This window comes from Sander vitreus, chromosome 22 (assembly GCF_031162955.1).
Source record: "Sander vitreus isolate 19-12246 chromosome 22, sanVit1, whole genome shotgun sequence".
NCBI classification, from domain to species: domain Eukaryota; kingdom Metazoa; phylum Chordata; class Actinopteri; order Perciformes; family Percidae; genus Sander; species Sander vitreus.
The window spans coordinates 19,808,645-19,835,689 of NC_135876.1; the positions used below are offsets into that span (position 1 = coordinate 19,808,645).

Sequence of the window (27,045 nt, forward strand, 5' to 3'; positions counted from 1 at the left end):
GAGGTTAATAGCAGAGAGAGGGTGAACTAACAACCTCTCTGGAGAGTCCTTCTGGTAGTAAGCACACCTGATAATCTCCCCTCTGTTGACTCCTGTTTTGAGTAGCCTGACCCAGAAGAGAGCTGCATTCCCTTCCACCTGGAAGTTTCATGGTGAAGGTCCATTCATACAATATTAATGACCACAGTGAAGGATAATGTGTGATGGATCACCAATCATACTGCCTCCAAATGGCATTGGCAAGAGTTAGGCACATAAATAATAAAGTGATTTAGATGCAAAATCCATCCTAAGCGGATTACAAAGGCAGTGGCACTGCAATCAATCGTCATTTTGGGCCAACATGATGCATAGCAAGGAGCACAGGACACAGAAACTGAAGCATACTGGGAAGAAGGAGAAGACGGAGCAGGGACAGGTAGAGGGAGAGTGTGCAGGGAGTATTGCTTTCAGTGTGTAGTGTGGAGTGTCTTGTTGTTCAAAACTGGCTAAAGACAGTTGCTGCAATGCATTTTGGAATATTTAAAGGCACTCCTACAGTGGACTTTGATGGCATCAATGTTTTCTATTCTCTTGAAGGCCCTTTACACAAATTTCCAAATGGGACAGGCCATAATTACATAAATGTATGCAATATTTGGTGAAAACCTTGGAAAATACAGTCTTAGATCAGTGGTTTATCACTGTATTGTTTTCCCTCTGCTGATATGACGCCATGTATGCATTTATTTTTTTGCCATGTGTGGGCTATGTCTTTGGTTGTTTTTATTGTGTGACTTTCTACCACTGAAAACCAATTTCCCTTTGGGATAATTAAGTTAATCAATCAAAGCAACCTATCAAAATACGACAAGAAATAACCCAGAATACACTGGCGAGCGTGGTTAATGTTGAGCCTAAAAAAAAAGAAAAAAACTTACATTCAGCATTTCACGTTGTCCTACCTTTGCTGACCACGATAAGCTTCAAAATCTCATTGAGATTTTTTCTGTTTCCATTTTTTAAAATGTTCCATTTTAATTGCAGTACTATGATTCACCAGGCAATCCTGGCTTCATCTGACATTCCAAAATTGATCATACAGTCTGACACAGATTGCTAACCATAGACCCTTCTCATCACACAGTGTGGCATACAATGAACATATAAGATTGTGATCGCACTATAGGTGCCTGAAAACAACAGTTTGATTTATTGTTGATTGTTAGATTGTGAGAGAAGTCTATGGAGTATGTATGATGTATGAAGCCACAGCCAGCGCTTGGTTAGCTTAGCTAAGCTCAAAGACTGGTATGGAAAATAGATAACATGGCTCAGTCTGAAGGTTATACAATCCTGCAACCAGCCCCTCCTTAAATCACTAATTAACACAAATATATATTGGCTCTGGGACACACAGGTCTGATCAACCTGTGGTGGGCCTGCACTGATGAGAGTGTATTGTGAGTAAAAGGCCGAAACACCCAATGATGCTGGGGTACACAACCGATGATGTGTTCCAGTTAACAACCAATGGTGGTCAACAGCGCCCCTATGTCAGGATAGCCAGGCTGGTTCTTCGGGATTGTAACACCTAGTCCTACAAACCAATCTTGTTTGTTAAATCTATACAAAAAAAAACCCCGTAAAAAACTAGTTCTCGTTTTATGATGGGTGGTATTGATATTCTCTTCTAACTCTCAGCAAGAAAGTGATTAACCACATTTTTGGTGGAATAATTTGTTGTTGACCCCCAAGAATTAAAAGTGCAAAGGCTTTTGGCTTGACTCATCATTTTGCAGATTCAAAAGCATTCTGGTAAAAACAAAAAAGAAATATGTAACTCACGTTTACAAAGATGAGGCTGTAATGTAAAATGAAACACTTCCTCACAAAATACATGCAACTCCTTAAATGCTGTGAATATCACAGGCTTAACAGTATAAGTGAATACCCAAAGGGGATTTTTTTCTTTAATGTCTATCCAAAGCAATCCTCCTGCATTTTCTCCACCTGACTGCTGTAATTCTCTCTAACATTCACCATTAGTATTCACAGGCTCACTTTCACTTTGAAATTTGCATAGATAATTCCAACTATGTCTACAATAACTGCACAGCTCAGTAACTTTATTTTAGAGAGCCAGGTTCAGAGGCATGAACAGTCATGAGTGAGAGGCCTTCTGGGTATTGCAGTATGCAACTAGATCGGCCAATTCTTCCTGATCCATTGGACTGAGCCTTGCCAAAGCTAACCCCATAAGGCCCCCTTTGTGTTCTTGTCATGTCCCTGTGTTTGCTTCTGAGGCTGTGAGAGTATTCAGTGTGTGTGTGTGTGTGTGTGTGTGTGTGTGTGCATGTTTGTGTGCTTGTATGTGGGGGTCGATGTGTGCTTGCAGATGGAAAATGTTGAGTTGGGAATTCAGGTTTGTGCACAGAAAAGGAACCAGAGTGAGGACACTTCACACAAACTGTAATATCAAAACATTATCTCTTTCTTTCTCTTTGCTCTCCTATTCCCTTTCTTCCTTTCTTCTGATACCTCTCCTTGTCCTTGTGGGTGATTAGAATGCACCCTGGTTGTCTGTCTCCTCCCTCATTAATCACGCTCTGAGCGACGGAGCCGGACGTTGAATGCACAGTTGGCCTGACCCAGCACTTGACAAAAGCATCCATAACAGCAGGTACAGAGCAGTGTGCAGGCTCGCAGTCATACAATAACATCAACAGCATAGCCATGCCGAGGATTTATCTGAGCTGTAATGTATTCAGAATATAAGAATGTGTTTCTTTTGTGGAAACAGTACTGACAAAATTTAAAGATTGTCATTGTGCACTTTATAGGCTTTAATAAAGCCACCAGGAAAGCACATTTCCCCTGCTGCCAGGATATCTTATTGTCTCTCTGTCTGTCTTTTTCCTCTCTTTCTCCATCCCTTTCTCTCTTTCAACCATACTGACAAATGCTTTAGTGGGGCATGAGGCACTGTGTGGACAAAGTGAGATGGATTACTGTGTGGATTTTGGCAGGGGAAACTGAAGCTAATTCTCTGATTAGAAATCTGGGTTCAGAAGGCAGAGAAACACTGAGCTGTGCATCTGTGTGTCTCTGTGTGTGTGTGTGTGTGTGTGTGTGTGTGTGTGCGCGCGTGTGCGTGTGTACAAGTTAACATTCAAAGTTTCACTTTCCATCACCTCTGCTACAGAGCAACAGGCCATTTTATATTATGTTATATATAAAAAAATCACTATTGTGGTGCAGGGTGGTGTGCTGGTTGTGTGGCAGGTTGCAGTGTGGATTCTCATACAAAAGCCAAATAGTTTTGTTTTTTTACTATACATACTGGTATGTATACATATATTTGACTTTTCTATTTTTTTAAGAGCCCTTTGTTGGGCAGTTGATGAATGCCATAATATATGTGGATAAACAAGAATACCATGTTTGTGTACTTGTGTTAAAATGATCCATGTTCAGTTTTACAGATGTATATAGAGGCTGATGGTGTGCTGTTATTCTCAATCTAACCTCCAGTATTGAAAAATATAAATTTGATCACCAAATAAAAAACTTATGTGCCAAAGTGCTCTTGAGCAAAACAAAGAATCCTGCTCCCTCAGCACAAACAAAACGGCCAATATTAAAAATGTAATATCCACTCCATAGCCACCGGAAATTCCAGTGAGATATCCAGTGAGTTGCGTGATCTACAGATGTATAACAAAAAAAGAAAAAAAGATCATCGATTCCAAATTGATTAACAGGTGTTCTCATGCAACATTTGTATTGTTTATGGCTGTAATAATAATCAGAATGTTTTTTTCAACTATGATCAAGTGAGAAATATGCTAAAGTTAAAGATGCCGACTTTCTGTTTATAACTCAGTCCTTATAGTCATTCAATAGCTAAACGGGAAAAAGACGTAGATGAGGCATTTAGAAGTAACGAGTGACTTAGCAATGCATTTCGGTACTCAGATTACAAGGTAGATTTTATTTTGATTTGTTTATTTCAATTAAAATGGTGTGACTTTAGAAGTTATTTTTGTTAGCATAAATTAAATAAAAACAGCAGCAAAAACAGAAATAATCTTATGTAATCTGGCACAGATGAAAGGCTGATAATAAGAAACACAATCAAAGTCTGCTTGATATAAACAAGACTGTTGTTGCTTCTGAAGCAGGGCCACAATCTTGCATTACATTTATAAAAAAGATTGACAGCCAAACTGCAGACAAGCCTTTATAAAAAAAAGGGTAAAATGTACTTAAACCCTAATCTTTTGTTTTGGAGATCCCTGGGCCCTCTTCAATGCTTTATGGTAATCTCTGTATTTTGTCACCTTCAGCAAAGGTGCACGCAAAGTTTGTGGCAATTACTTATTACTTCAGTATTTTGGGTTTTAATAAGGTCAGAAAGAAGAAAAGAAAAACATATGTTTTTTTTTTTTTCACATGCAGCAGTGGGGTGTGTGAGAGAGTATATACACACACATTTATTTTGGAGAAACACTGCAACTTGTTAGTTTTTAAGGAGATTACTTTCCCTACCACTGGTCATGACATGATCCGAAATATAACATTGATGCCGACATGAGTCAGTAAGTATAGAGGACACATCCATCTTCATTCCTGTCTTCATATCTTCCATCTGACCGACCAGGCTCCTCAGAGTCTCAAGCTGCATTTCTTTCCTTTGTCTGACCGAGGATCCCTGAAGCTGTTGTCCCTTCTTGTAGCTTTTTAGCAGTTAGTAAATAAGATGATGAGAGCCCAGTCCAAGGTGAACAGTGGGGACAGTGAGAAATAGGATTAGCTTGAAGACTAACAAGCATCCTGGCTGAGATGTGTTCATTAATATTACATCCATTTACAGAGACAGAGACAGAGAGAGAGAGAGAGAGAGAGAGAGAGAGAGAGGCACAGGCAGCAAGGGGAAGTGGCTGTGGATCACTGAAGAAGAACAGAGTTGGATAATTGTTCCCCAGTTTAGATTAGGTTCACATTTAGGGCATGCTGATGCAGACAGGATGGGTTTGAATAAATGGATCATTGTTTGAAATTTGAGATTAGGGGCTTTTTTTTATAATCCAAAAATGTACAACAGATATGCTTGTTTATGATTAGACACCATATTTGGAATAATGACATCAACTAAAGAGGCTCGGCTTTACACGTCGCAGCGATGTGTATCAAGTCATGTGTAATGAGCCTTTTGTGTAGGATTAGTGTTCTAGATGCTCTACTACATGCTGACAGATAATACTTCAGTAACAAAGCTGTGTGTTTGTGCCAGGTGCGCAGCCTTGCTATGACATAGACCACTGCAGTGCAACCTTTTCACAGAGCATCAGCTAAACAGACAGACCTTCATAACACAGACCCCCCCCCCCACTCCCCCCACACCCTCCCCAGAATGGAAAATCTGCCCTTTAACACTCCACAATTATTGATTCAGTCAGTCATGTCTGTCTCTTAATTCACGCTGTAATCGTCGATATGCACCTCAGGCTGAATGACAAAAGAGAAATCCAGGCGATTAAAGGGTGACGTATTGTGTGAGTAATGGTTTGTGACTTGTGATTACACATGCAGTGATAATTACTGCGACCCCGGAGGGTTTCTGCGGACCCCTGCTCACAGGGCTCTGCAGCGTAACCCCTCTGACTCCCCCCGCTTAGTGTGCGAATTAAGAATCACTGTGACAGACTCACAGGGGAGTTCTGCACCCTGAATGAAGATGGACAGTATAAACAAAATAACATTAAAAACAGCCCATAACCACACCCGGAGCAATCTCTTGCTCTCTGAAGTGTTTACTTTTCCCTCTCACATTTCCTCATTTGACATTTATTCTCCCTCCGTCTCCTCGCTCTCTCACGCTACTTTGTTTCCACCCTTCCTCATTCCCTTCATCCTCTTACTCACAAGGCCTCCTCGCCAATTACGCTACAAATCGGACTGCTTGTGAATCATTGCATCCAGCATAAAATACTGACTCACAGCTGGAGGAAGGGAGCTAGCCTTGGGCTCCACTGTCCGGTAAAAGGTCACGCTGAGCATTATGGCGGTTAACTACCCCAAGTTTACTGCAGTCAACACTTTGCATTAGCTGCAGCCAGGAGTTAACTCTCTGACAACATGCAGACACAGTTTACAGTCAGGCCATAACCATCCCTAGGTACTCAGAGAACTGGTGCATGACAAAACTGGTCACTTGGCCCTCTTAGACCTCAAGCCTGTGCTATTTCAGGGAGTGCAACTAGAAGGATAATTCCGCCACTGTCTGAGAGGGCACAGATTTGTTCCTGACATAAGATCCACATGCAAACTTATGTCTAATTGAATATAGACTGATTAAACAAAGCATCTGGTACATTGGTCTGATATTTTGCAGACCTTTTTCGAACAATCTCGCCTATCTCAAAGCTTAAAACTCTTAAACTCAGCTTCCTTTCATTTTATCTGTCTCCTCCTGTGTGGCTGGTATAGATTTAATTATGGAAATCAAAACGGCATAATGACTTCTACCTGAATTGACCTCTTCATGAAAAAAAGTGTCTTGATTATTTTGCATATTCTGTGAAGATTTGATTAAAACACTGAACTGCTTGCTCGCCCTGAGAAATTCAATTGGATAAGAGTTAAAGGGTAACTACTGTTTTTTTCAACCTGGACCATATTGTCCTATGTTTTTGTGTCTGAGTGACTGATGGGAACAACAATCTTTGAAATTGCTCCAGTATTAAGCAAGATCGCTGCAGTCGGCGACGAAACAAGCTACAATGTAAGTCAATAGGGAAATTGTCCAGCTTGTATTTACCTTCACAAAAGTGCTCGTTTTGCCACTGACAGGCTCAGATTAATATTCTAAGTGTCTGACAACATTATGGAAGGGGTTACAAGGAGGTGGACCTATCTGTTAAAGAGTAAGATCGTTAATTTAAACATATAAACATCCACGAAATTACGTTCGCCAAACCAACCAAACTCCATGTAAATAAACAGTAATTTTAGCATCATAAAATACACTTCATTCAAAGTCGATAGAAACAAAATAAAACTATGAAAAGCCATTTTGGGTCTTCTTTCCACTTCTCCAACCATCACAACTCTAGTTTGGGTTAAAAATAAACACAAAGTTTACAGATGTACATGTGAAATTGTGTTGGCTATATACACGCTAAAAGCATTGCTTTTTTTAAATGGAGTCTGGTTGGTTTAGAGCTAGCGACTTCAGAGCTGTTTCTGGTTAAACAGAAAGGACTTAAAGAGGTTTTAAAGGTCTATCTCTGAAGGGATCCTTTTCATAATGTTGTCAGACACTTAGAATATAAATCTGAGCCTGTCAGTGGAAAAACGAGCACTTTTGTGAAGGTAAATACAAATTGCATTAGCTATTACTTACTACTTACATTGTAGCTTGTTTCACCACTGCTGACTGCAGCGATCTTGCTTAATACTGGACCCATGTCAAAGATTGTTGTTCCCATCAGTCACTTTCACACAAAAACATAGTAAAATAGGGTCCAGGTTTAAAAAAAACAGTAGTTGCCCTTTAAGTTGCTGGAGCCAAAGAGATGGAAAGGTGCACACTGTACTGAGCTGACAGGATGACCAAAAAAAAGTTTATTGCAGCTGTTGAGAGAGAGGAAGCCTAACACACAGCTGTCTGCTCCGTGTCTCCAAGGACTAATTGACAAATGCAAGCTTAATACGCACAGGGAGGGGTTGTCTTCAATAGATAGCAGCTGGCTTGAAGTGCATGCCTGACCTTGACAACGCCTTGTGGCTTGTTTACACATCCTCATTAGCCCGTAGCCTTGGTGGAGAAGTAGGAAGTGGTAAACAAGTTGCCAAACTAATGACTATAAAAGGAGGAACATTTATTGGTAAATACCAGTGTTGTAGTCATCACTTAGTCTCGAGATTAGACTAAGTCTCAAGACCACTTTTTGAAGGTCTCGGTTTCATCTCGGAATCGACCACAATTTTATTCAGTCTTGACTCGGTCTCTGATAAAGAGGACACTGGATTTTATTTCAAGACCGGTCAAGACCACAACTGCAGGGATATCACTAAACTGCCTGTGCATTGTTTGATTTATGTGTTAACGTCATTGTTGTAATTTGATGTAAAACTTCCTGCTTCAAATGCAACCAATAACTTGACTCATTTCTAATTTGAAATTTGTTATTGTTAATCCCCTCTCCCTGTTCCCTTAACACACTTTCAAGAAAGTGAATGAAAAGGGAAACAGGAGAAGAAGCTCTGGCTGTCTGGCACTGGTCTGGTCTGGACTCAGTCCCTGCCTTGGTCTTGGTCTTGGTCTTTACTTGGTCTTAACCCCTTGGTCCCCCTTAAGTCTTGGTCTTGTCTTGCCCTCGATACACTCTGGTCTTGGTGATGACTGGGTCGCGGTCTAGGTGGTCTTGACACACTAATAAATACAAGGTGCTTTCATACAGAGTATTCACACAAGATGACAAAAAATGTGAATGTAACACACGAAAGATGGATAACTCGAAGCATGGTTGTTAATAGTCCCATGTGATGTCAAATCTGTACCAAGGTTTTAAGCATCTTACTTTTCAGGGTACACTATGTGAACATACCTCCATAAGTGGGGCTTTGCAGCCTCTGGGACTCAGAGTGCTTGAGCTGTAAAGTGTGTCACCTTTTTTTCCCATAGCCTACCTGTGTGACAGAGTTATTAATGAGCTGTGTCTGTATTTATGCACCTCATCTAACAGGGGAAGATGGGCTGCCTTCATTACTTTGAGTTGTGGGAGCCGTCCTGTCAAATGAAATTTGAGCCTTGGCCAAGACGAGCGCTTCTTATAACAAAAGGGGAAATTCATCAAGTGTTCATTTGGTTTGACGGGTCACGACGGTGTCAGTCTCGTCTCCTCTCTCTCATCTCATACATGGAGTAAATGAAGATCATGGAGTCAGAAGTGTGCTTGTAAAACAGCACTTTTCCACTGTGTGGTCACTGAGCGCCACACTGTGGTTCACAGCAGCTATTACCACTTGTGACTGTCATAACCAATACAGTGTGCTTTAAGTTGCAATCATGCCTCACAGATTTATGTACAAGTAACAGTTTTTTTTCTATTTTTTAATGACTTCCCATCTACTTGGTTTCGGTTTCTTTTTGTTGTTGAGAGGAACTAACTGGTCATGTCTTAATGTGCTTATGTGTGACTTTCTAAAAACCGTGGACAAGTTTGAATTTTGATGCAGTTGGATTTGACACACATCATATTGAAGTCCTGGTAGAGTGGCATAACATTATGTTATTATATCAATTGAAATGTCTTAAAGAGGTTAATTGACTCTTGTACGTCTATCCTGTCATTTGCAAAATGTAGTGCACATAAAGTATGTTCTTCAGAATATAACAAATGTGCATGTATACAGTGTATATATAGGGTGTTATAGAGATGTTTTTATGCATGTGTCTATGGTAATGACAATTAATATTAGTAGCATTATTATATGTACTTTGATTATCAATCAGTACAGTAAAATGCATTTGTATTGTACTTCTTTAAAAGGCTGTTTTGAGGCTTAAGACTTATGTTTGAAGTTAGGATTAGGCATTAGTTACAGTGAGACTATGTCAGAAAAAACACATTATTTCTATTTCAATTGAAATAATGAATATATATGCAATACAATTCACCATTAATCAATTCAATACTCTCAGGGGTTTGCTCATACAGCCTTGCTTGGTCTTAGAACTGAGCATTTAATAATATCCCGTAATTGTTACTTGTGGCAAAAGTCTAACTTTAAGGTTAGAGTTAATGGACTGCATTATGTCAGTACAGGTCCTCAAATGTGTGCAGCTGGAAATACTTATTTTCAAAGCTCATCACAGTCTTACATTATCACAGATTGTTGCAAAGATAAGATAAGATAATCCTTTATTAGTCCCACAGCGGGGAAATTTGCAGTGAGGATCATCTGTGAGCACCAAAACGTGAATAGTTTTTTTTCCAATGTTTTGACAAAAATACATGTTTTAAAATGATTATCCCTCAAGCTTAAGCACTGCCAACAAGTGTTTTTCTAAAGGGGAATTTCTACTTTGCAAATGTTTTCATAATCTATTTGAAATCTAATAGGTAGAGGAACCATAACCGATTTTCATCTCAACTGAATAACTGCAGTCAGTTTCATCACAGTTTATGAAAAGGGGACACAAGAGGAGATGTTTTACATATCGGCTGAAGATTGCTGTAAAAAGGGACAGACTTGCAGAGGGATTATTTCCTCAGACAGAGCATACAGTAGGTGTGACGCTGGTGTGGCCAAATTAGTTAATTATGTAGACTGTGAAAAAAGCACTTTTAAGTTGCATTTTGTTATATTACAGTTTGGAATTCTTAATTTTATTACTTTTTTAGGCCTATGTGTAATTGCTGTATGCTGCATATGACTTGTGTATGATGGTACCCTCTGAGTCCCCCATGACATAGAAATATGAATCAATTGTAATGCTGCCGTTTGTTTATTGTGTCTTTATTTGCAAAACTGTACTTTGAACTGAAAAAGACTTGAATCCTGGTGTTTTAGTAGATTGATATGTTTTTGATGCATGTATTATGTAAATAAATGTAAATGTAAAGTTTGTGGTTAGAACAAGTTAGTAAAAGTTAAAAAAAGAAAAAGAAAAAAAAAAAAGAAAGTACGTGGCGTTTGTGTCTGTTTCCTCGTCCGGATTTGACTTTTTGCAGCCAAGAAGTTTGTAAAAGTGTTTGTGAGTTGAGATTTTCTTGTTAGATTGTGTTAAACAGTTCTGTGCCGTCAATATAAAGGAACAGAATTGGAATATGGAATAAGTGATCACAGAAGTAATATTTAGGATTAGTAGTGAGAGCAGAAGCGTTAACGTTCAGTCCTCTGAACAGTTACAGATGTAGAGCACGACAATGTGTCCGACATTGTCTCGTAAAGGTTTTCACTTAAGCTGCCATTTGTCATCCTTGGTGCATTAATCACTCTATTCTTTACGAGTGTTACTTTCTAAATCATGGAAAAGAAACCGCAGCCTCGTTAATCTCAGATGCAGTAGGTAGAATCAAAAATGAAGTAAAAATCCACCTGCTTTGGTGCCTCTTTTCTTCTGCGGTATGGGCAATAGCTCAGGCATTTGTGGCTCCATTACATCCAGGAGACATTATTGCCTATGTATCAGGTTTCTTCAAACTGCCTGTGTCCCTCCCTGTGTCGTTTGTATTATCTCTGGGTGAAAGACCGTGGCACTGATAGCGTCTGAGCTGAATTCGATTTGGCAGCCTTTATGAATAGCAATTGTGACTAGTTCAACATTTGAATACTTCTTAATGTGATTCTTTGCACTCTGCTGACCCTGCCAGATGAGAGAGAGAGCGTGAAGCAGAAAGAGAGGCAAAACAGTGAGTGAGTGAGAGGATGAGGGAGGAAAAATAAGGGAAAGCAAGTAAGCAGGAGGGAGGGATAATGCAGATTAGGGCCTTTAAAAGAAATAAATGAGGTCTTACTTGAGATGATGTAGGCTGGATAAATGTAATTCCAGTGATGTGTATGAAAAAGATGAATGATTTAAATGAAGATGATTAGAAGGGTTTTGTTTTTCTGCCCAGCTTTTTAGAAAGTAATCGCTCAGTTTAATTAAAAATTAAATGTGTACTTGTGTATTTGCTTATTTACTGAGGATCTGTGGATTGTAGAGGGTTGGTCAAGCTTATTTACATGTTCTTCCGTTAATTACTCCAGTTTTTTTTCCCAAAGTCCAAAGACATGTCTTACCTGGAGACTCCAACTAACTTTCAGTGTGAAAGTGTGCTTTTGTTTTTATGTGTTTTATGGGTTTTCTATCTGTATTTTATGCTCTGTAACAGACTGGAAGCCAGCTGATTCTCTGCCTTTGGCTCAAGACATGCTAAAATAGACTATCGTCCTCATATGATGGGAAACAAATGGATGAATGATCCGCATTTATACATTTTAATAAAGTAAGCCAAGCAATTTTTGAATAAAGCTAAATCCACCCTACTACAGACTTTACATTGTTCTGTTCCTGTGATTTCAGACAATAAAACCATAATATACAAACACAGAAAATGATGTTTTTAAACTAAGAAATTAGAGCAAAACATGAGGTGACAGATTGCTTCTGTTGGCCCACTGACACTGATTACTTAAAGACGCAGTATTCAAGGGAGCTAGGGCTTAATCAGCCGAATAGGAAAATGCAATCAGGCATATAAAGTCACCAGGGCCGCTTTTATCACTACATCTGTCTCTCTGATGTTCAGCTTATAAAGAAAATCCATAAACTAAGCCGGCAATATAGAAATAACAAGTCAATTCTATTTTTAGAGTAGATGTTCCCTTTAAATCTCTCAGTTGGAAGCGGGCATTGCTGTCATGCTGTTTGTGCTCCACTAGAGTGCACAATTTTCCTTCCCAGGTTTGGGTTGCAATCAACACTTGAACCACAAGGATGCTGGTGTTGAACACGTTGAGAGGTTTCCTGCAGTTTTTGCTTTTAGAGGAGGTAACTCAGAACCTGGTAGTAATATGTGTATGAAACCTGTGTGTGTGTGTGTGTGTGTGTGTGTGTGTGTGTGTGTGTGTGTGTGTGTGTGTGCGTGTGGGCTTGTTTAACTTAATTCGTGCGGTCCAAAAACCGGGAGTCCAGTATAGTTGTGGAGTCCTGACAGCTTCGTGGGGCCAAAATGCTGGACCCCACATGTTTAAAAGGCTGTTTGAGGGTTAAGACTTGGTTGTGGTTATGACTGGGTGAGGGTAAGGGTTGAGGTTAGGCATTTAGTTGTGATGGTTAACTTTAGGGTAAGGGGCTAGGGAATGCATTATGTCAATGACGGGTCCCCACAAAGATAGTGCCACAAACCTGTGTGTGTGTGTGTGTGTGTGTGTGTGTGTGTGTGTGTGTGTGTGTGTGTGTGTGTGTGTGTGTGTGACAGGATGCCTTTTTTCTCCTTAATAATGTTATTTTTGAAAAACTCTCCCAGGGCATTGTTCTTCTTCTTCCCAGTATAATGCACACTGCCCCTTTGAGTAGTTGAGGCTTATCTGCATGCATAAACTTGGAGGTCACAAAATGTATACGAAAACACTGCTAACAGGGCAATAATTTGACACTGTTTTATAATAGCGTGCATCAGAGATTATCTGGGCAGAGTTTTCATGGTGAATGCTAAGAATTTAAATGAACAGAATGTTGCAGTTCTACAACAACAAAAAATCATTTGTTCCAGTTTGTTTTTTTTTGTATTTTTTGACATCTTGATCTGTCGAATGGACGGAATCCAAACAAATGAGTCGTTGAAACTTTATAAGCTTGATATTAGCAAAGAGAGGTGATTTGCTTTCACAGACTGATAAGCAGTTGCAGGAGTTGACACACTAGATTTGTTTGCAATTACTCAATGCCAAAAGCAGTACGTGTCTAATGAGCTAAGAGAGGCTGTAAGTAGTAGGCCAATGATATGTGATGGCTTGAGCAGATTTATATCCATCATGTAGAAAATCTTCCCTGTGGGCATCCGCAGCATCCCTCCATCTCGGCTATAAATGAGGGTCATTTGTTAACAGGCAGTGTGTTTCAAATGCCAGCAGAGATTGTCTGAGAATGCCGAGCATTTTGATCCGGTTGATATATGTACTTCTTCTAGGAAGCTCTTAGTATCTTAAAAAAGGGCAATGGTGTGCTTAGTTCTTTGAAGACTTCACGAAGTTCCTAGAAACAGGGTGTATTCTTCTTAAGGAAATCGCCATGTCCAAGTTGTTTCTCTTCATCTTCCCTTCTCGCTAAGGAAACTTCAGCACCCGGGTCTTGAATTGAAATCAGTTTAACTGGATTTAACCAGCCCTGTGGTGCAGTATAGCAAAAGAAATAACAATGGCTGCTTAAGAGAGGCGTTAATATATTGCAAGCTGTCCTTTGGGAAGATGTGTATGTTCAAGTTTTTACACTTTCTCCCACATTAGTAAGTGTAAGTAAGAGCTTAAACATTTATTTTTTTGGCCATCAGGGGGAAATGCAAACAAGCTGTGAACATTGATATATTATATATTTATACTTTTATACTATATCATATTATTATATGGGGCGTCTGGTAAGCTCACGTGGTTGAGCATGCGCCCCATGTGAGGCTCAGTCCTCCGCAGCCGTGAATCGGTTCTGACCTGCAGCCCTTTGCTGCATGTCATCCCCCTCTCTCTCCCACTTTCCTGACTTAACATGTCCTATCAATAAAGGCAATAAAAGAAGCCAAAAAAAATCTTAAAAATATATATATATATATATTATATTATACTTTTGTTAATCAGATCACCTATATCCAATATTTACCCTCCTTTTTAATGCTGTTTCTGGTCTCCACCAACTCCAGGGGGAGGTATCTGGCTCTTTAGCTGCCACATGCTCGACTATTTAGCTGCTTCAGTCACTAACATCTGTCTGTCTGCCATTTGGAAATGACAGGTAGTGTACAGTGGGCTTTTAAAACATTTGTATTGTGAACAGCTGCCTGCTGCAGCCGATAATGACTCAGACATCAGTGAGAGTGAACCAAAACGTTCAAGTTGCAGGTCAGAAAACCAAAAACAATGAGCTGAAAGATGCTAAGAAAAAGCTCTGTATAACTGAGGGGAACTGCAAAGTTGCGTCATGATGCCCTAAGGGTTCATGCCTATGAGTACGTTTCGCATTACTCATTTGATTCAATGTTAATATACAGTACAGATATTGATTATACCTGCTTTAATAGCCTCATGGAGGTCACTGAAGTGTTGTTCAAGTAAATCTGTCTGAAAGCGTCTGCCTTGCTGAGGTGGTCCTGATCGAAACATTGAATATTGTTATTCAAATTGCAGTGACCGAAAAGGTTTCGAAGGTCAGATTTGATCCTCTGTAGTTTTGAGAAATTCACCACAAAGCTTGAGGATCTTCGCATCTAACTGGAAACAAATGCTAAACCCTGCATTTCATTTCCAAATATTCATGTTTCTAAATGTAAAATAATTCTAATGGGGAGTCTAGCTTTGCGCAGAGATTTTCTTCTGTCTGATGCTCATTAATAAAGCCATTGAGCCATTGATACTCAAGTGGCAGTATTAAACACAGCTGGCATTGTGTAAAGTCATTCCTAAATTTTACATTTTTGAGAGAGAGAAGTCACAAAATGAAGCACATGAATAGTATTAATTATGAGTGATGTGAACCATGTTGACTACATGCTTCCTGTTGTATTATCGAGGCCAGTTGTTATGTTGTTGTTGTTGTTGTATTATACCATCATGGACACCAGATGTCCCTGCTATACTTTAAAAAAATATTCTTCTTATTACTGGGTGCTGATGTTTGTAATATGTTATTCCTTCTTTTTTGCCTTCCTTATCCAAAGAAAAATGTTGAAGAAAACCTGTGATAATAAAAAGCCATTTGTATACTTATACTTTACTAATGACTTATATAGCCCAGTGCATGAACCAGTAATCATATCCTCACTGTTGATGTATTTAATTTTCACAAAATTTGAGGGATTTCATCTTTTCTGAGTTTCAAAGTAAAAGCATAAAAAAGGCCATTTGTCATTCTGGAGTATGTTAGAGCAGCAGCCGCAGTTTCAGAGGAGAGTAATATTGATTGAATTCCTGCAACTTCCATGGAGTTTGCTTTCAGGGTTATTTTTTTCAAATGCACAATTCATCTCAGGCCCAATAAATGTGTTGTTATTCAACCCACACAACAATAATGTAATATAGTGAAATGGATGGCACAAAATCAACATCCAGGCTGCTTCCTTATCCTCGTCTCCATAGCAACACAATCCCCTTTGCAAGTAAGATGAGATGCACCTTTTCTCAAGTGTGCCCAAAGGTTGTGGAGGGAGTGGAATATTATTTGAATTCCAATGTCACTGTATGCACATGTGAAGTAAGATAATAATCAGACAGTATTACAATTGAGTGGTTTGCTGCCGAATGCTAACTCCTTCTTGTCTAAATACAGAAATGAGCTATCACTGATACAGTGGCACCTTTAAGCTCACAGACGGTACTTGATTTCTGAGTTTGGTTATCTTTTAAAGTTTGGATTGATAGAAAATCTAAAAGTAAAGTGTGCATGCTGTGAGTCAATCTGAATTTAATTATTCCTAAAATAAAGTCAGGATCAATTTTAAGCACTTTTGAAGAATAGTAAGTACCGAAAATACACTTTGATGACATAGTGCCAACTCATTTAGCAATTTTAGCTATGCTAGCAATATGGATGATGAGGACAGTAAGCCTGAAATATCTCAACAACTAATGGATGGACTGCCATGAAAATTATGGCAAAACTGACAAACGCCCCCCCCCCAGCCACCATCACGGCTGTAGACTCCTCTTCTTTACTGTAACATATATATCTTGAGTGACGTAAAATAATAAATATTCATATCAAATCCAATATATACAGAGGCAGGAAGACGTACTTTAAACCAGCCTTTATTAATTATTATTGCAGAGATGGGGTTTGGGGCTGGGTCTGTGGGACTGTTCCTGGGGGATGAGTCTGAGGGAAGAACAGGAGACAAGGGTTAGGAGAATGCAGAAGACAAAACGTAGGTAAAATAAAAAAGTGGCTGGATCAAACAATCAAATTGAGTACACACCACTAGAGAATGGCTGGTTTAAAGTACTTCTTCCTGCCTCTATGTATTTATGCTCATGGGTAGCCTAAATGGGTTCCATTCAGACCTCAACCAAACATTAATTCTTTTACTGTTATATGTCAACAAGATTCAACAAGACATTTTCACCTGGCTATACCCAATGTTTAGATCTTGTGTTGGTATTTATGCAAATTAGCACATACATAATTAGATTATGCACCGTTTGCCCATGTTAACAAACTATTTCAAAAAACGTGTAATACATTTTTTGTTTTCCTTGATGTAAGTAATCAACTCAGTAATTTTCATAGTGATATCTAAAGGTTAAAATCTTTACCCTATTCACGTGAGAAAAAGAATGAATAGGCGTATGAATGGGCTATATTTGGGTCTTTTTCGAAACTTTCCCCTAATGGGATTCTTCGGGACTTTTTAAATTCCTTACTCGGGACATATTGAGAATACAAAATCAGTTGAGTTTGCTTCTGTTGCAATTTGGCCTACCTTTTTTCATAAAATATAAGGACTATAAGGATACAGTTAATCCTGAGGATTCCTTGTGCCACATGTAGCCTATGTTTAACATTAAAACATGATTTATGAAATCTTGCCAACAATAATTATTTTAATAGTTTAGTATCCTATGCACTAAAAGGGTATGTATAAAGGCTTTAGGTATATATATATATATATATATATATATATATATATATATATATATATCTATCTATCTATACTCTGTATATATATATATAATCTCTATCTATATATATATATATATATAATCTCTATCTATCTATCATTTATCATATCTCATCTATCTATCTATCTATACCTCATCTATCTACTATCATCATATATATATATATATATATATATATATATATATATATATATATATATATATATATATAATCTCTATAATCTCTATCTATCTATCTATTTATATGTATATACATCTTGAGGGTAGATGTGACCAAAATGTATCCTGCCAGATTACTCTAGTTGTTACGCAAAGTCGTGGCTATTTATTCCTTTTCAGATTTATGCTCCCTATTTGTGTTGATATGTTCTAACACTCCACAGAAGTGTGTGTGGATGAGAGTCACTGTGGTCCGGCTCCCCCCTCCCCCGTCTCACATGGTATGATCCTCGCTCAAGCAGCGCATCCAATCCCCCAGTCTGAAGGGCTGGAATTTATTTCTGGTCAGAAAGTATCGCAGCTCGCCGAAGTCTCGACGCTCTGTGTCTCTGTAGCACTTGAAACTGAAAGAGGATCTGAAAGAGCGCAAAGGTGGACCCGTACACAATGCCCATGTACAAGGGGAAGCGTCGCAATAACCGATGTAAGTTTTACACAGCATCATTAGAGCTACATGATACGCGCGAGGACATTTTCTTTATGCTGACGTCGCTCGATACAAGTTGCAAATAATGAGCCGAGATGCTTGTATTTCAAGATGCATCTGGTTCACCTTAAACTGAATGCAGGCCTCTTTTTATTGTTATAGCCTTATTAGCGTGAAACGCAGTTTCAGCCAAAGTTAAAGGTAAACCCACCGCTGTCTTGCTCAACGCTTTTGTCTTTGTCCGTTCATTTCGTTGTGTTTTTTATTTTTATTTGTATTATTAGGCTAAATCTCCCAATGGTTAACACGTTGGTAGCACGTTGCTTGATTAGTGTTTGCATCAAGCCATTAGTTTGGAAAGCCATCCTAGCAGCTGCTCTGTTGTCTGTTGTAATATATTCATTCTGCTCAAGTTGGCATTCATTATCATGAGAAGTGTAGATTCATCGAGGTTATGAGGTCGCTATTAATAATGAAAAGACTCCTGTAAGGTTAAGTTCAGTTAGAATCCACCACCGTGTTAAAATGTGAATTCTGATAAACGGTAATTGCGCTGTTTCATGTAAAACTTGTCCTGGTGGTGCTTTACACACACACACACACACACACACACACACACACACACACACACACACACATATATTCTTCTGTAGTGATACACAGTTTAGTCTCCATTAATGACTTCACTCATATGGTGAGAAGGTCAAATGTTTGTGCTGATGTACCATGTGAAGTCTAAAACCATGGAGCAATGATGGATATGAATGCAGCTCAATTGACGAAAGATTAACAAATCAAGTCGTTTAGGTAAAACATCAATACTTACCTAGTTCAAGCTTCTAGATTGTGAGGATTTGCTACTTGTGTTTGTCTGTGATTATAAACTGACTATCTTCAGGTTATGGACTGTGAGTCAGACACATTTGAAGATCATCTTAAAAAAACTGTTATTTTCTGACATTTTATTAACTAAATGGTGATATGATTAATCAATGAATTAAGAAAATAATCAGCAGATTAACTGATAATGAAAAGAATTGTTAGATGCGGCCCTATAACTGTATAATATGGGTGGTATCATATGTTCAGGATCTAATGCAAACCTGTTGTGCATGTTTTGATATGTAAAGCATATAGATAGAGTGGTTCACTAATTACCAGTTGGTTAAAGTGTTGTTGGCACAGTTTTCCACATGTGCACACACACTCTACAGTCGGGTGGCACAGGATTTGGAGAGCTGGTTTGTGGTCTAGATGTTTTTGAAAAGACAACTCGATTTTCTTCTCAGCAGAGGAAATGCAAAACTACATTGTGCACTGCATAGGCTACAAATAGGCCGCACTGCATAACTTTCTGGATGTACAGCTTGCTACATAGACAAAGGTGGGTGGGAACCCAAATTTGGATGCCAACCACAGAAAAGCCAGTGTCAAGAGACAGCGTGGGCGAAGAAATCCAGGAGCTCCTAAGCCAAAGAGCAGGGAGATGGTAACAAAAGCCAATTAATGTGCATATGGGCTCAAATTGGTGAAGATGTTATGGACTTTATCTGTCAGCTATCAGGCCAGAAAGACCGCAAGAGATAGACTGCAGGTCCAAGCCGCTGCTGTATGTTTAAGAAATGAACACACTTGCTAGTGCTTGAAATGCGTACAGGATGCGACATTTTGTGTGGTGCTGTGGAGTCCATGTATATGGATCTCAGACAGTAAACCTGTTGATTAGGGCTGCAACTAACGATTGTTTTCATTGTCGATTTTAATACATTGACTATTTTCTCGATTAATCGATTTAGTTGTTTGGTCTAAAATGTTGATCAGCGTTTTCCAAAGCCCAAGGTGACGTCTTCAACTGTCCTGTTTTGTCCACAACTCAAATATATTCAGTTGACTGTCGAAGAGGAGTGAAAAAACTAGAAAATATTCACATTTATATTTACTTTTTTTTTTACTCAAACCTATTCATCGATTATCAAAATAGTTGGCAATTAATTTAATAGTTGACTTCTAATGGATTTATCGATTCATCTTTGCAGCTCTACTGTTAATGAGTTCATATTGTATGATGGGTTTCTAACATGATAAAACTACAGTTAGTGGTGTTGTGTGTCATTAACCCCCTTAATTCAACAGCTAGCTTAGTTAGTGTTTCTTTTTCAGCAACAAATTAGGTGTAACTATTGAGATGAGTTAGACCAGGGGTCGGCAACCTTTTTAATATGAAGTGCCATTTTAAAATGTTCTTGTTAATCAGTGTGCCATATCAGCATTAAGCCAGCCATCAGCTACCGAGCCCGCTCAGGGCAGTGTTATTTTTTTCATTCATGCCGCATTTTGTGAAGAAGGCAATGAGTACTAGCCAATCAGAGCCAGATTACAGGGCGGGTCTTCAGGCAATGAAGATGATATAAAAGTCAATCAAACTACCGTAAATAACAGGCTGTGCTCCTGCCAATGGAAGGTCATTTGGCATTCGGATTGGAACCTTTCCAAAAAACTCTCTTGCACACGTATCGCTAGTGTACCATTGGTTGAGCTGCCGTGTGCCAATGGTGGTACGCTTGCCTAAGGTTGCTGACCCCTGAGTTAGAATATATAGATTTATTTATTGCACCAGCAGCTCTTATTTTGAAATGTGCTCCAACAGTGGGGCATAGATATAAAATGCAACACATGCAAAGCATTTTACAAATAGCAATTGTTCCTTTTTATTAGAAAGTAATAGTAGGCCATCTCTTATGTTATAAATGTGCTGCGTAAAACATCCCTGTGCAGTGACTGTAATACCCATTGGGACATTCTTCTTTTGTGCTGTTCGCTTTGTTCTTTATCAAAAGGTGAACTCTTTGCCTGTGAGCATGTTTATAGTGTTGACTATTGTGATCAATTAAATTAGGAAAATAAAACCTCTCGGTCTCTTTTCTTGTGTGCCTGAGAATGAGCTCGAGTATGAGAGTTGAAGTCCATAAATATTTAAGATTTTGCAGCTCAGGAGTCTTTGGAGATCAAATGGGGGTTCCAGCTCTCTGCACCACCGGGATTTTTTCCCCGTTCATGTGTGTCTGTGTTATTAATCTGTGTAGTATGGTTGTGTGATTTCATCTTCAAGCAAGCCTAATACGTGCAAATGAAAACTTCCTTTTAGACAAAGACACACTCTTTCGACTTTTCTCTGCAGTGAGTGAAGTCATTAATGGAGACTAAACTGTGTATCACTACAGAAGTGTGTGTGTGTGTGTGTGTGTGTGTGTGTGTGTGTGTGTGTGTGTGTCCCAGACTAGACATCTTTTCAGCTTAGCTCCATTTTGCCCAAAATCTCAGTTTGCATGTCCTTGGAAAGGAATACAAATCATGTGTCTGCTGCTCTGTTCTGCTTCTTTTGAATAAATCACAAGCAATTACAGAGTATAATCCATTCCAGGTACTTTAGTTGCCACCAAAGATGCAGTTGTTACGGTTTCAGAAATACACCAGCTGTGCTTCCACGCTTTTTTTCTTCCTCCACCTGGACAAGCACCCACAACACTCCACTCTGTCCTGGAAATGTGTCAGAAAGGACCTAATGAGACTCCTTGAGTGATTGTCAATGATGAAATAATGTGAGCAGAGTTGTCACAAGATGTCCCCCCCCCCCCCAGAGTCCTCGTCTCTCCCACCAGCAGCTCCATTTGCGTTTAGTGGAGCAAAGGCTATTTGGGACTGTTGCCAGGAGAAGCACCAATCAGTGTGACATAAAGACAAGCATTCAGTGCCACACATACACACTGACATCTGCACGCATACAAGCGTTGATTTATGGAGAAAACACCAGGACTGACACCTTATCATCCATTTTACTTTGTGCAATGAGCTTTTGGAGGGATAAATTTTGCAAAATGGCAGATGTGTTTTTGTGTTATCTTGAAGAAGCAGAATATTTAGAGCAACAGGCTTTGGTGAATGGCCTGTATTAATATTGGATCTAATGTGCACAATCTACAGCTTTGACTGCAGCAGTGTAGCAGTTTGAGTACGGTGGAACTATGTCAAGTGTCATGGCAAGCACAATGAAATAATTGGAGAACATCTCACTCTGTTGTCTCTCGCTTCCTATCACGGAGCCTGTCACTCATATGCACACCTTTGCAGGGATGTGTAACATGATATTGAAAAGGCGTTCTAGGCCAGCAATATGCCTGTCTAATTTCCCTCAATCAGTAATTCCCTTTATTTCCTGGTTTAAATAAAATATAGATGTCTTAAGCAGCATGTCAGAACAACTCAAAAGATTCCTGTTGTAGGTTCAACGCTAAAGACTCAAAAAGGGCCCCTTTGTAGTATTTTTCAGTAAGGAAAGCCGATGGCCATATCCTGATTATCAGCGTGATTGTTTTTCAGAGGACACACTGAATGCTTATGTGACAGCGACTGACTGCGAGGTGTTTGTTTTGATGCCTCGCTCCCCACCGTGCCATGTTCAGACACCCAAATTGTCCCCTTTCTGAAGTGCATCATTGTTGACTCGCGTGAGACAGCTTGCTGGGTTTTACAGGTCACACATAGGGATGTGATCTCAAACCGATGCCATGCCTTTATCTTTTCTGCTGGTGCCTGAAGGGCTGGGGGATTAGGAGCTGATCCCCTCGGACTTTGGTCTGTGCAGCCTCAGTGAGGCGCCGAGGCAGGGCAGCAGACTGAAAGTCACACCCGAGTGTTTACCGAGGGAGAGATGCTCCAGTTTTGTAATGGGATGTTCACTGAGATGTTGTAGTCGTATATAATAAAATGGCTGTTCAGCGAAGTCTGGTCTGTATTATAGAGTGGAAGGTGGATGGGATTTTTGAGGCACTGGTTATCGTTGTTAAACCTGAAGAGGATGAGTTTGGAAAATGCTTACAACATAGAAGTAGAAATGAAATTAATCAGCCACTATTTTGATAATCGATTATTATTATTTTTAAGAATAAATCAGTGTTTCCAGTCTCTAAAATGGTACCATTGCTTGTTTTTCTTTATGATATTCACCTAAATATTGGACTTTGGAATGTTGGTTGGACAAAACATCCGATTGAAATATGTCAACTTGGGTGTTATGTATATTCCAACATTTTATGAACCAAATGAATAATTTGTAAATAATGGGCAGATGAGAATAAAAAATAATCATTGGTTGAAGCCCTACATAGATGTACAAATGAAGCCACAATGAAAGATCATTTTCTCAGGTTTCTTACTTTTTAGTTTGGAAACAATTAGTGAATTAATCAATTAGTCAAATGATAGACATTTTCCAATGACAGTTTGGATAATTACCAAGCAAAACACACATGCATTTCCTGGTTCTGTTTTTAAACGTCAAATATGAGGCTTTTGTCCGTTTTATATTATTGTAAATTGAACCTCCTCTCTGTGGACTGATGGTTTGACAAAACAAGCTATTTTGAAGACTTTACCTTGGGCTTTGAGAACTTGTGATTGGTATGTGTGAGGCATTTCCTCTCTTTTTTGTAGTCTTTCATAGATTAAACCTCTGAATTTATTGTCTGAGAATGAAGTGTGAGGCATTGGGCAGGAAGGCTGTTGTAAACGTCTGTAAGGATCCACTGTGAATGGCATATTTGCATTTAATTCACTGAGATTTCAGGGAAATCTTGCAGTCTATACCTGCAATGTGGCCTTTATCAGTAATGTCTCAGAGAAGCAAAGATGAAAGGCGTATCTCAAGTTTTATGAGGCTCACACCTGCCAGTGCCTCGCCTGCAGGTCATGATGTACAGCGCTGTGCATGAGATGCGGCAAATCCTTCATTTCAGACCACCTACCTTCCTCACAGACCGGTCCAGCTTCACAATTCACTGAGGAGTTTGTGACGACCAAGCTGAAGCTAAAGCTGAGACAAATTTCCCACATCCCTACCTGCATATCCATCACCTGCTTGATTCAGCTCCTTCTTGTCTCTTTGCTTACGTCTCGCCTGCTGAGGAGCAATTTGCATGATTAGATACTTTGTTCAATTAATTAAGACATTGGGGACATTGTCGCCAGATTATCTCGTTTCATGAGGAGATGATCGACAGCTCCCTGTTTCCCGCTTTCTCATTCTTTCTCCGTCTCTGCCTTTTTAATTTTTATCTCATGAAATAGACAGTTGGCCTTTCTGAGGAGAGAAGAATGAAATAAAACATTTGCTGGTTGCACAGCTCTTCTCTGTTTTATATAATTGTGAATTGAACCTCATCTCTGGCATGATGGTCAGACAAAACAAGCTATTTTGAAGACTCCCCCTTTGGGAACTTGTCTTTTTTTTCCAGTCTTTTATGGATTACACATTTAAATAAATAATTTTTTTCGTACAGATAAATCAATAAAGAAAATAAGGTGTGGAGTTTACAGCTGATATGGGATGCTTGTGCAGTGAAGCCAACTGTCTATTTTCTGCATTTAGTAGAGCAATCCACTGTGAAATGTGTGTGTATTATCCATTGCGAGCTTGTTTCAGATTCTGCAAATAATCAAATCTACTGTAGCTACTGAGACCCAGCCTTGTTTTCTTAGTTAAAATGAAAAGGGATATTTGCAGCTCAACAAAAATGCACCAGTGTGTTGAAGCTTGTGTGACCTTGAAAGTTATTTTATATGGCGGCAGGAATGAAAGGCTTCAAATCTTAATTGTGTACTTCTTCTTGCGATACATTACTTAGTGTAACTCTTGATTGACAAAATGCACTGACAAAGTTATGATGTAATTTTTCATGTCATTGTGCCTTTAATACATTAGAGTAGGGGGTGGATGATATGGGTAAAATCCTCACATCACAGTTCATGTATTATATGGCTGCAACAAACAATTAAGCAAACAATTCATCGTTTTTGGCTATGAAATGTCAGATAATAGTGGAAAAACCCAGGGCCCAATATGACATCTTTAAATTGCTTGTTTAATCTGACCCACAGCCCAAAAAGTAAAATATATTCCATTTACTGTCAAGCATCAGATCCTCATATTTGAGAAGCTGCAACCAGCAAACGTTTCTCGCTCAGAAAACTAACTGAAGTGATAAATGGATTATTAAAGCAACCTTATGTAACTTTTCCCGCTTCGGTCCCCCTACAGGTTAGAAATGGAATTTTCCATTACATTATGCAAGTTTGCCAGATCGGGTAGCGGATGTCTTGTTCGAATGAACTGGACAATGTAATGTAATGGACAATTCCTCTTCCAACCCGTAGGGGGACCGAAGCGGGAAAAGTTACATAGTGTTGCTCTAAAATAACTGCAGATTCATTTTCTGTTGATGTTGACTAACTGATAAATGGACTATTCGTTTCAGCCCTAACGTAATATCATATCACAACATTGACTTACTGTATATTGTGATACATTTCTTGATGGATGAAATAACAAGACGAGAACTTCTGTTTTTGGCAAACCCAACAAATTAAACACCTGACAAATCAAAGTACCTCATCACGTTGATGCCAAAATCACATGAAAATCAAATATAGCAAGAAAGCAGTTCATTGTTGCTCGTTGATTTGTAATATTGCTCACTCTGGCCTAACACCTGTACAACCAGAGACAATGAAGCGATATTTCGTCTCACGGTATGAAATCATAACTTAGGCATTTAAATAAAATGGCCCATTTGAAAATTGTGCCCCAACTTAATGCGAAAGAATTCGATGCCCAAACTAAACTTTTAAAACCAAACTGAGAAATGTAGAGAGCCACCTCACTTCACCTTGAACTTTGTTTCCCGGTTCACCTAAATAGCCCCGTTTGATGTTTCATCTTCAAAGGTTCCAAGAAGAGCACCTTTGATATGCAGAAAGCCCCTCTGTCTCCTCGCCACTCCTTTTCCATGTAATTAGACAACAGCCATCCACAGCGTTGGCCTGCTGCAGCTCTCCTGTTGTTAAGAGGTAAACAAACTGTTTTTCTGCAGGTGTTAGCAGGGAAAAAGGTAAATGGCTATTTCAGTTTGAAGGGACCACAGTGCCTTGTTACATTGATTTAGGGCTCTGCAGCCCCAGAAAAGTAAAAAAAAAGGCTAATGTCTGAGAGTGAAGTGAATGAAATGTGAGGTCTGATTCAGCATGGAGCAGGAAGATCCATTGTGAATAGCATATTTGAGTGTTATTCACTCTTGAGATTTTGGGGGAAATCAAAGTTGTCAGCCAATACCTGCCAAATAGCCTTATCAGAAATATATCCGAGAAGCAAAGATGAAAGGCGTATCTGGAGTTTTTATGATGCCCACACCAGCCAGGGCCTCACCTGCAGGTCATGACAGTGCTGTGTGATGCTGCAAATCCTTAATCTCAAACCACCTGCCTTCCTCACAGACCGGTCCGGCTTCACAATTCAGCGAGGAGTTTGTACAAAGACCTCAGACGAATTTCCCACATCCCTACCTCTCCCTTCTGCACATCCATCACCTGCTTGATTCAACTCTTTCACTCCCTTCTTGTCTCTTTGCTTGCGTCCGTCCTGCCGAGGAGCAATTTGCATGATTAGATACTTTAAATTAATTAAGACACTGGGGAGATTGTCGCCAGAGTTTCTCGTTCCATGAGGAGATGATCGACAGCTCCCTCTGCATGCTGCTCTGTCTCTCTCTTTCTCTGCCTTTAATGTTTATCTCATCAAATAGACAGTTAGCGCTTTGCGAGGGGAAGAGAATGAAATGAAAGAACATGCAAAGTGAAAAAGTGACAAATGTGTTGTAGAGCCATCAGCTCTGGTCCATGGGGAATTTCCCCGTTTTTGGAAAAGAAAAGAACAGATTCCTCATTCCTTGAAAGTCCTCGCTGATGTGTCTGAAAGGGAGTTTATTGCAGTCAATCACCTGGTCGCTGTGCTGCACGTCTGCGATATGACTTCTAGGCGACACCGAAGCTTTTTAGGTAATCAGGAGGGAAAAAAAGACTTTTGTACCTTGATGGGGACAGGGTGTTTAAGGTTAGCAAGACATTTAATATCACAGGTTTCATAGAAACATTTGTGATCTCCAGAGGACAAATCCGACTGACTTTGGTTATCTCCTGACTTTTCATTT

General features: G+C 39.3%; 1 protein-coding gene across 2 annotated transcripts in view; it reads left to right on the plus strand.

The window, feature by feature from the left end:
- LOC144537377 (RNA-binding Raly-like protein) overlaps positions 1-27,045 on the plus strand; it is a 108,126-nt gene that overhangs the window by 55,776 nt on the left and 25,305 nt on the right. The window contains exon 1 of one of the 2 annotated variants that reach the window (XM_078281056.1): positions 17,851-18,004. The exons of the other annotated variant lie outside the window; for it this stretch is intronic. Coding sequence (XP_078137182.1) covers positions 17,968-18,004 — 37 coding nt within the window. The 5' untranslated portion in view covers positions 17,851-17,967. Of the gene's footprint in view, positions 1-17,850; positions 18,005-27,045 lie in introns of those variants that run through there. 2 annotated transcript variants of the gene reach the window in all.